At 41.5% G+C, this 11560-nt stretch overlaps 1 protein-coding gene across 1 annotated transcript in view; it reads right to left on the bottom strand.

Moving 5' to 3' along the window:
• Positions 1 to 9254, bottom strand: part of Rasa1 (RAS p21 protein activator 1) — a 77675-nt gene extending 68421 nt beyond the window's left edge. Inside the window, exon 1 of the mRNA XM_050119838.1 lies at positions 8246 to 9254. Coding sequence (XP_049975795.1) covers positions 8246 to 8757 — 512 coding nt within the window. The 5' untranslated portion in view covers positions 8758 to 9254. The remainder of the gene's footprint in view (positions 1 to 8245) is intronic.
• Positions 9255 to 11560: the final 2306 nt, after the last annotated feature.

The following is an 11560-nucleotide window of genomic DNA, read 5'->3' as shown; positions in this document are numbered from 1 at the left end:
AACACAGTAATCATGCCTGGTACTTGAAACCTAGCCAACTCCCCAGGGTTACTGGAGTCATGATCTTAGAGAAGAACCTACAAAATCTACTTTACTAAACCAACACAATTCCCATCTACATTCTAGGTATTTGTCCTGTCCTTATTCCCACAGGCAGGTGTAGTTCTCACCACCTCATCAAGGAAATCTCTCTTTGCAACAGACAAAGACCATTACAGAAAACCATAAACCAGTCAAGGCGGAAAGTTGTGGAGCCCAGGTCCAATGTATATACACATCTACGAAACATCTCCTGAACCTGAGGCTCAAGGAACACTGCTAAAAGAGGGGGGCTGAAATTGTAAGTCAGAGCATCAGAGACTTTGCTGTGGGATTGTGTCTTCTAGGAATGTCAGAAGCTACACCTATAGTCTCACCAAAATAACCGCCTAAACCTGAGCTGAACAAGGGCAAGAACACACATACTAATGTGGATGGGGGAAAGCCCAAGAGGCCTCAACCCTATACAAAACACAGGCAACTATGGAATATTGGGAGGGAGAAAACAAACCTTCCTAAACGGAAGTGCATACCAATTGCCATCCTATACCAAACAACCAATCTTGCAAGCATAAAAACATTACACAAACTGAGCAAGCCACATTTGTGTATTTATATATATATATGTATGTATGTATGTATTTTATATAACAACAGGTGGGAGAATAAAGGGCCATGAATTTGAAAGAGTGTAAGGGGGTATATGGGTAGGTTTGCAGGGAGGAAAGGGAAGGTGAAAAATAATGCCATTTTATCATAATCTCCAAAAACAAAAAATTCATTTTTAAAAGTATGGAACCAAAATAATAATAATAAAACTGATTTAAAAAGTGCTCTTTTTCGTTGTTGTTGCTGCTGTTTTGGTTTGGTTTGGTTTTTGATACAGGGTCTCACTAAGTATCTCTGGCTGTGCTAGAAGTCACTATGCACACCATACTGGCCTCAAACTCAGAGACTGTCAGCCTCTGCTTCCTGAGTGCTGGGATTAAAGGTATGCACCACCACACCTGGAACTATAACGCTTTCTTAGTGTCATGCTAAATGTTCAATCACTTCAAGAGAAATGTTATCTTAAAAACTGAAAAATCAACATCTCATAGTACAGGACAAAGAACAGATATGGTTCTATTATACAAGATTCTTGATCATGAGCCCCGTCTAATAAATTACAATCACAAAAAAATTCAAGTATTAAGAAGAACCTTTCTAAGCCCTTTTCTTTAATTTGAGACAGATGCACTAGAGAACAAGGATGTTAAAAGAAGGTTGAGGATGATAAAATGACACAGCCATAAAGAAAGACACCTGCCACCAAGCCTGCTGACCTAAGTTTGATCCCCAGAGCTCACATGGTTGAAGGAGAGAAGCAACTCCCACAAGTTGCCCTCTAATCTCTATACATATGCAGTGGTGTGTACACCCATACATGCATACATCCACACAAAAACGGGAAAATCTTTAATTAGAAAAATATATATATCCATACCCAGGTAAGTCCCGCTCTTAGATGTCATCAAGGAATTTCTTTGTGCAGTGGAGAGCAGTAATGCAGAAACTCACAACTGGTCCACACACAGAGAATATCTGGCCATGAAGTACTCAGCAATTAACCCAAAATCTCATTACAAATCATCACAAATCTTCCAAGGTTCGGGGAATATCTCAGAATAAAGCATTAAAAACAAACATATCAGGAGAAGACTGGGGCAAAATGGTCTCTTCTGGACACACCAGAGCTACTGCGCTCATGAACTCAGGCAGCTGTGGCTGGTGGCCTGCGTAGGGTCAGGCCAGTCAACGATCTGGTAGAGAGGTACCCACCCAAGTAACTCCTGACAGTTGACAGCTGCTAGTGAAGGAAGGGTCCATTCTCTTTAAGGTGCTGTCCCTGGTATGTCAACCATGTTCCAACGGATGATCTCGCATTCATGAATATATGGGCATCACAAATCAAACTCAGTGAGTTGTGTGGGGAGTGGGGTAAGAGGCTAAAAGAAGGTAAAGGAGGATGTAGGAGTAGTTAAGGGGAGGAGTGAAGTCATCAAAATACATTGTATGCATGTATGAAATTCTAAAAGATGAAAATATCGTAATAAAAATTTATTCAGCCGGGCGGCAGTGGCGCACGCCTTTAATCAGCACTCAGGAGGCAGAGGCAGGTGGATCTCTGGGAGTTTGAGGCCAGCCTGGTCTACAAAAGCTAGTTCGAGGACAGGCACCAAAGCTACAGAGAAACCTTGTCTCAAAAAAAAAAAAAATTCCAAAACTTAAAACACATCAGAAAATTCCATCCATACACTTTTCAATACCTATCATAATCATGTGAAGGTTCTTTTCATACAATTACAGACATGAATTTAAATGTATTTCCATCTGAATGTGCCTTACCTTGTCAACATAGATATAGCCAAAAGAGAAATGTTATTGACAAAGAAAAAACGTAAAATAACACAAGCTTTTCTTTCCTACAGAGATAGAAGGGAATAAAACGACAAATCTTCTTAAAGTAATGTTTGTTTAATCACCTCCAAAAAATTATCCAACTCAAATTTTTAATATGTAGAATTAACTACGTTTTAATTCAGGCTGCCATAAAAAAAAATAACAAACAAGAATAGTATAGTCTAAGTGGCTTGAACAACAGTAACTACTGTTTCATTGTTCTAGAAGCTAGAAATGAAAAGACCAGGGTATAACAAGGCTGGCTTCCCTCCTTTGCACCAGATGGTGAACTTTCCATTATGGTGACATGATATCCGCTGTATGTGCACACTCCCAGCATCTCTCCCAAGACAGCAGTGCTGCTGAATTTGTGAACCATGCTATTTATGAACTTGTTTAATAGAATTACCACTTTAAAGGCACTATCTGCAAATATAGCCACGCCATGGGTGAGGGCTTCAAGATGAACACTGGCAGGGACATAATTCAACTCAGAACAACAACAGCAATGATAGATAGCCTTGAGGTATTATTTTTACATAGTGCATATGTGTGTATGTGTGTTCTCTATCATAGATCGAGACAAAACAAAACAAAAACAAGCAAAGTACTGTTGTAGAATAATCTTTTTGTACACTGTGAAGATGTCACTCTGACTGGTTTAATAAAAAGCTAAACAGCCAGTCATTAGGCTGGATTTCCAGGCACAAAGGATGCTTGGTGGAAGGGCAGAGACACTATGAGGTACAGATTGAGCAGAATGGACACTATAGAGATGACATAATAAAGCCACAAGGCAGAAAGTAAATTAATAAAATTGGGTTAATTTATGTTATAAGAACTAGTTAGAAATAAGCCTAAGCTATCGGCCAAGTTTTCATAAATAATAAGTCTGTGTCATTATTGGAGAATCAGCAGTTCTGACAAAAAAGTTGTAATATTACCAAGTACAGATTGAGTATTCCTAATCTAAATACCAAATTTTTAAGTGGATTCAAAGTCAGCATATCCAGCTGGATTGATAAAATGTACACATATATTCCAGAATTTGACAAATTGAAATTTCAAATACTTGCCCCACGTATTTTGGATAAAAAATAATCTGTATTTTCTCCATCACTCAAGTTTTCCCAATTATACATATTAGTGTGGCATCAACTTTCATTGTATAGTTATAAAAAATAAGTAACAAAATCTGTAAGCTAAGCATGACAGTACACACATTGAATCCCAGTACTCAGGAGAAGCAAGAGAAATAATGAGTTCTAGGCCAAGGAAGCTGAGCTACATAGCAAGAAACGTGGAAGGAATGAATGGCTTGTGTGTATATGTGTGCGTGTACATATGTATGTGGGGAGTGGAGGAGTGTGCGTATGTGTGCATGCACATGCATGCGCTAATGATTAGTATATCTGGGGAACTAAGACTTTGCCTTGCTACCCCTCAAAAACAAAACGAAGCCAACAGTTATGATAATTTTTTGCACATAAATAAATCTGAAAATTTATGAGACAGAATTCCATCTCAGATCTACCGTTACGTAGTTATGTGAACCTAAGATGCTACTCAGAATTTTGTTTCTATACCTGACAGGGTTCCCTCTGGCATTAATGATTATTGTATCATAAATATAATAGCAACCATCAACACTACAAAGTAAGCATCAAACTTTCCAACCAGATTATGTTAAGAAATTTCAATGCCATTCTTCCATTTACTTTCAGTATTTTAATTCCTCAAACAACTATACTATGAATCTGAAAAGGTTACCTACACATCTCTATAGACTAATTTTTATCTTATTTCTCTGAACAATACCTCATCTATTTCCCCCGTGTTCTTTTATTAACTCATTTTTAAAAAGTACAATTACCTAAATGCTTCAAATCCTGCTGAAAGTGTGAAGACATTTAAAAAAAGATAATCATTAAGCTGTTCTAACAACTATTTTTAACTTCCTCTAAAACAAAACATACTGCACGTGATCCCACAGCACTACACCTGCAAGCATCAACACACTCAAACACCACACCATAACCTGCACTGATGTGCAGTATCACATCAGACAACAGTAACTAAAAACTGTTTCTAGCTGAAAGGCAATTTATCATTTTATTCTTATGGTTGCAACTTGCATTTGCCTTTTTTCCTATCTTGACTCTCCCATGAAAAACATTCTCACCATTGACAACTATCAACCAGTATCAAATATTCAGTCAAGACTTAATTCCTTAGATAAAAATATCTATTTTAATTTGCAATTTGTCTTTAATAAATTACATATGTAATCGAAAAACAGTTGAAAATACATTTTCTTTATGAGTGATTATCGGTAATTGTTTGATTTATATGCTTGTGTGTTTGACACCTTTGTAACAAAAATGGGCAAAAAGGGTCAGGAGTGGAAAAAGTTTAAGCCCTGCCCTAAAGCAGCACTTGAGCTCAACAGACAGCACACCTATTATCCCAGTATTCAAGACAACAGTTCTAAAGACCAACCTGCGGCACACTGTAAGAGTTTGTCTCAAATAAGTAAATAAACAAAAAAATTAAGTAAAATAGTTTTCTGAGCCAGTGACATGGCCATCCCTATAATACCAGCTACTCAGGATCCTCAAACAGAATGATCACTTGAGACCAAAAATTCAACCTCATCTTGGGCAACATCTTGAGATCTTTGATTTAAAAAAAAAAAAAAAAAAAAACAGCAAAACATTAATCTCCTGCTACCAATAAGGGTATAAGGGTATCCCTATACCAAAAGAATTAGTAAGAATTTTCTTTTATGATAAGAAAATTATAGTTATTTGGCAGAATTATTTATTTATTGGAATACAATATGTGCTGGCCTAGCCAAAATGAATCAGATCTCAAGGTTTAGGGAGACCTGGCTTCAAAGGAACGAGATGAAAAGTGACAAGAGAACACCTGACAGTCTTTTTTTTTTTTTATACCATACACACAGGCATGAACATTCACACATACGTGAGCAAACATCATCACATGTGTGTATCACGCTTCACACATACATACACACACATCAAATAGAAAAGAAGATGATGGAACCATTAGTACAGTGGTTCTCAATCTTCCTAACAATGCAACCCTTTAAACAATTCCTTTTGTTGTGGTGACCCCCAACCTAAATCCTAACTGTAACTTTGATACTGTTATGAATCATCCCATGAAAGAGAACCACTGCACTAGACAGAGGGAACTGAGTCCCCTGAACATTGCATGGAGCTGAGCTTCCCTACAACCCACTTCAGACTGTGACATCAAGAATAAATCTTATTTTAAAAAGAAAGGAGTGAATTTGCATAATCAGTGGTAAATTTTAAAACCATACTAGAAAATTTGCCAAGGGAGACATACAGCTTGGTAGTAGAAAACTTGTCTAACAACTGGAAAGCTCTGAGTTTGATTCCCAGCACTAAAAATATTATGAAAGTTAAATATAACTCAACAGGTTATATCAAGAAATATATATGTACATACGAATATCTATATGCATTCAGTAATGAAAAGAGACTAAATTTGAAGGTTGTCAGGGAGATATATATGGGAGGGTTTGGAGGGAGGAATGGGGAGGGAGAAATTAATGTAATTATTTGTAATTAAATTACAATCTCAAAAATAACAAAGATATATATAAATATGAGAAGTATAGAAGACTTTTTAGAATATGAACAACTTGGTCAAATTTTATGTTTCTTTCTAAATATATTTTAAAATAATGAAAATCACTAATAGACTTTCCACAAACAAAATTGTCCCCCAAATAATCACACTTGGTCTTAAAAATTTAGTGTGAGAATTTGTATTTTTCCATTCAACTTTGCTCTCAACTTTAAATTCCTCTTTAAAAGCCTAGAGGGATTGATCACCACAAATCAAGGGTAGCTTGGACAATGTGGCGAGTTCCAAACCATCCTACACTAGGAAGACAGCCTGTCTTTAAAGAATAAAATAAAATAAATGAATCCACTGGAAATAATTTAAGAATAATATACTGGGACGGGAGAGATGGCTCAGCAGCTCAAAGCACTTGCTGTTCCTGCAGAGGAGCAGTATTTGGTTCCCACCACCCACAGAGCAGCAACCATCTGTAACTCCAGTTCCAGGAACTCTCATGCCCTCCCTCTTCTGGCCTCAGTCACTGAATATTGTCACCATGCACATACATACATGTAGGCAAACACTCATAAAATAAAAATAGCTAAAGCTTCAAATGCCTTTTAAAAAGAGTGAGGCAGAGGCAGGCAGATCTCTGAGTTCCAGCGTAGCCTGGTCTAAAGAGCTAGTTCAGGACAGCTAGTGCTGTTGCACAGAGAAACTGTGTCTCCAAAAAACCAAAAAGATTCTAAATATGCCTAAATTAATTCAATTACAAAAATGGTGCAGAACCACATTCTTTCAGTATTAAAAAATGTATTTTATTATTATAAAACATAATTTGGCAAAAAGGTATATTATACACAATGCTGCAAATTTTCTAACACTTCCAGAACATTCCTGGGACAGACTGCAATACAAAGACACAAACTAGAATGAAATTAGAAAGAGAGCTTACACTTTGTGCTGAATTTCACCATAGCTAGGAAGTTTGCAGACACAACGAACACCAAGCATTCTTTCATTTCCCAATCACATTAAAAGAGCAGAAAATGTAGCTTAAATCAAAAGTAGATTAGCATTTAAAAAATGTTTCCCTGATTCTTTTAAAGATATTTCTTAAGCCTCTTAAGAAGCTGACCCTCCCAAAGAAAACTTCTGAAGTGTTCAGAAAGTGTCAGTATATGAACCAAATCTTTTTCCCTAATATTCACCAATGTTGTTGAAATTCTAAAGGCCAATTATGACAGACTCGAAGGCTCTATAACACGTTTTGCCAATTATTGCCACTTCGCATTTCAACATCTTCTCATCGAGATCAACCTACATTTACAAATGCATACCCATTTCACTTATGAAAAGAACACATTAAGGACACAAGTCTAACTTAAAGGGGAAAGCCACGTGTCCTGATTATGTCCCAATTAACTATTAAAATTAATTTCCAAACAATACCGTATCAACCACCACCAACGTGCTGAGAGCAGTATTAATTTGTTTTAACATTTTTATACTGTCTCAGTACACGAATGCTAAGAAATAATCTGAAGGAAGCGGTGAGTGTTCAGTTATGTGCACCCTGAATTGCACCTGTAATTCACAGAACTTTCCGTACTCTGCAGCTTTCCAAAGGGATCTAGTCTTTTTCTGAATCATATCGCTCCCAGTAGACGGTAAACAGGGACTTGCAACTGCAGCAAAAACAAAGCATTCTGACTACTGAATTTCCAGCTTCCATTAATGCAATACCATTTAAACACGGTTCCCACTAAAATCTAGCTTGAGCAAGGAGCATGGGAGTTAGCATGGACGGTGGCTGCCTTTATAGTGCCAAGATCTGCTGAAGACCGGCCACTATCTCAATTAGGAAGGGGCCGAACCATATCCGGTTCTCACTGGCTACAGTTTCCCCAGCTTCCCATCTTAAAAGTTTACGTTGTCCCAGAAGAGCAATAAATACACGAGGTGGCCTGGGACAGTGCCTGTAGGGAAGATGACTGATCAAATTAAATCCCTATATATGGAACCTGAAACTTCAAAACTTTTTAAACAAATTACACCCGCAGGAGCATGGTATGTTTTGTTCCTTCTTGCCCATCTCTTTCATGGAGCCAGCTTCCACAATTCCTCAACAGCATTTCTGACTTACTGGTTAGTTGGAGGTGCGGTCAGCGGTATGGCCACCTCTTCCTCCTCATATTCTGGTCCATCCAGGGAGTCACCTTCATCCACCGTCCCCAGGCCGGAGCCCAAAGGGGGCAGCAGAGGAGGCGGCGGCAGAGGAGGGAACCCGCCACCCGGCCCGAGGGTCTCAGCAGCCAACGACAGAGTCCCCTTGGTGAAAGCAACATCTCCGGCAGGTCCGGCAGCAGCAGCACCCACCACGCCAGCAGTAGCACCGCCGGGCAGCGCGGCGCCCCCCAGGACACCCGCCACTGGCCCCGTCCCAAGGAACCCGGACCCCAACGCGGCTCCACCGCCCAGGGCCGCAGCCAGGTCGGTGTCCGCCAGGCCTGGGCAGGGGGCGGCGGCCACCGGCAGGGCCGCGGGTAACTTCACCCGGCATACCGACGGGTAGGCGCTGGAGCCCGCGGCCGCGCCTCCTCCGGCCCCCGCGGTCGCCGGGCCGCCTTCCTCACTGCCGGCCTCGGCCGCCATCATGTTGAAGCCCGCTCTCCTCTAGCTACCCCGGCCGCCCGGGAGCCCCGGGGGCCAGCAGGCCCGGGCTGCGAGCCGCCCCACCCAGGCGCGTCCCCTTGCAGCTTTCCAAGCAGAGGAAACAACAACAAAAGGAGAGCGCCCGCCGCCGCGCCCCCTCCTCCGGCCACAGCCCAAGTTCCGCGGCGGCTGGCTTACGGGAAGCGACGCGGGCAAAAAAGCCCAGCGCCTGCAGAAACGCTACCCGAGCTGGCCGCGCACACCCACACTCACGCGCACACATGCACAGGGCGCCAAACTTCCTGACTGCGCTAAAGAGGAAGGGGAGCCCGTGCAGCGGCCGGGGCAGCGCTGCCTCCTCCGCGGCCGCCGCGCCTCAAGGCCCGGGTTCCGGCCGCCCCCACCGCAGCCACCGCCGGGGCTGCCGGAGCCGCGGCCGCCGCAGCCTCATCTCCGCCGGCTGGAGACCCGAGCGCTGGGAGGGGCGGAGGAAGGGGGCGGGCGCGTAGAACCCGGCTCGACGGCTGCCTCCGGGCCGCTCTCGGGAGCGAAACCCGAGTGAGAGAGAGAAAGGAGGGCGGGCCGGGGAGGAAGGGAGGGGAGCAGGAGCCCGAGGCCTCTGCGCAGGCGCCTTCCGGGCGCGCGGCTGGTGGGCGGCGAGGGAAAAGCAGCCGGGCAGGAAGCGGCGGGCGCGCGCTCGGAGGCGTGGCACGCTCGCCAACCCAGCCGCGAGCGACGCGTGGCGCGGTCCCTCCACGCCTAGGGGCTCCGGGAGAGCTTACCTCGCCCGGCTTTGTTTGTTAACGGGGCGAGAATCTCCAGGCCCGAGGGACTGGAGGGACGAGGAGGCAGAGGGAAGGAAAGGATGATGCCAGGAAGTCCATTCCCTACTTTCTAACTTTTTAGAAAAATGGTCTCAGCCACCGGTGCAATCGGTAACGAAGGTCAAAGGAGTCCTAGCTTATTCCTTTTCGTTGCATGATATAAATAATTCAAACCTAGAATCTGGGAGTCAAGAAAAAAAAATGGTGAAAGGAGCCAGAGGAAACTGTGAAGGTTGAAACAGAGCCAGACTGCTACCACATAAGTTCCCTTTACGGGCCTTCTCTCGCACGTTTGCACAACAGATAGGAAGGAAGTGTGAAAAAAAAAAAAAGTGCCACAGAAAACAAATCATAAATGTAATTTGTCCTAGTTTGGATGCAAGATTCTGCAAGGCATATCAAAGTCTGAACTTTCCAAAACTACCAAACACAGATCGATGTCACCTTTAATGTAGCCAAAGGAAAGGTTTTGTTTATGTACGTGTGTGTATATAAATTCATACACACACTCACAAGGTATTATCTTTTGGAGTTCCATGGGGATAACTTTCAGAGCTCTGGTGAATTCCAGAGCATGATTATGATTTAATATCTTAGATAATTTGTGCATATTTTCCCATATGTTAAATCACTGATAGGTAATTTTCAATACTTAATATGACCTAAATTCCTTTATGTAATTATTGTTGAGGAATAAGAGCAAAAATAGTACACATTCAGTGCAGGTGCAATTTCTAAATGTTTTCATATAAGGTGTGTGCCACACACGAATATATAGTTAGATGATACAGAGAGCAGATAGTTTATAAAAATTCATAGAAAGAGGCCATTCTGATTATTTGAAATTATCTGTTTTAGGAATTTGTCCTTCAGGATTCATGGACTGTACTACCTTTTCGAGAAAGTCAGGTTGAATGCCGCTGAATACTGATCATATTTTCTCTGGAAAGTTTGACCAAACCAACCTGTTGAAGATGGCAAGAGGTTGAGGTACCAGAGAAAAGGGGGTGAGGGTACCATTAAAGGAAATGACAAGGTACATGCAGGACATCCCCACCATCAGGCTGCGTATTCCGGTATATGCTGTCTTTAGCAACAATCCAACACAAACAGTGGTGTGTGCCACTTCTGCAGTGTGTAAGCTGAGGAAGTGAAGGTAAGTTAGGTAAGGGAATGGTTCTACCCTGAGGTAGAACTCTGACCAATAATAACTTGTAAGAAACTTTCATCTTAGCCTTTCTGAAATGGAAAATGCACCATTTGTGTTTAAATGAGTCCTTCCAGTGATTGTTAACATCCTTAAATTTGAGAACTTCTATCTGTACTGCAATATGCTTATTAAGGCGGCACTTTGTCATTCATTAGGTGGATAGGTAAGATGTGGGTATTGGTTTGCTAAGGTCTGTACTATTTATTCTAAAACAGTTAGCAAATGAGAACAAAATGAAGCAGACCCATGATCATTGAAATAGTAATGAAATACTGCTTCTTATAGTGGGCTCCTTAGAACAGATTTTCTTTTAAATATAAACTAAAATCCCACCTATGCCTATTGAATGCCTGAAGCACAAATACAAACCAACTATCTTCAAAGCCAGAAGTTAAAAACCTGTGGTATATAAATTCTACTTCTCCAACTCTAAACCTCATCACCACCCTCGGAGACAGAAGTTAGGCTGTGAACTGGCTTGGGTTATTTGTGACCAGCTCTCCTTACTGTCTTCCTTGGTATATGTTCAAATGGCATCTTCCTGAAAATCCAGGTCAGGCTCTCTACTCTAATCACAAAGCTACCTCCTCCTTTTCTTAAAAGTCTTTAGCACTCAAGTATCAATATTTAATACAGTCTGATTCCTCTTACACACTTCCATATCTTTCCCAGTTATTTTTAAATATATGTAACTAGAAAACTTTGCTGTAGAAACAACCCATTGTCTACTTTTTCCCCTAGCTCAGTTCTGGATATGCTCACAGCTTTTAAC

The sequence above is a fragment of the Alexandromys fortis genome, unplaced genomic scaffold (assembly GCF_014885135.2).
Source record: "Alexandromys fortis isolate MF-2015 unplaced genomic scaffold, M_Fortis_MF-2015_v1.1 scaffold_132, whole genome shotgun sequence".
NCBI lineage: Eukaryota > Metazoa > Chordata > Mammalia > Rodentia > Cricetidae > Alexandromys > Alexandromys fortis.
Note: the sequence above shows the minus strand (reverse complement) of the source record. Positions and strands in the feature narration are given on the sequence as shown.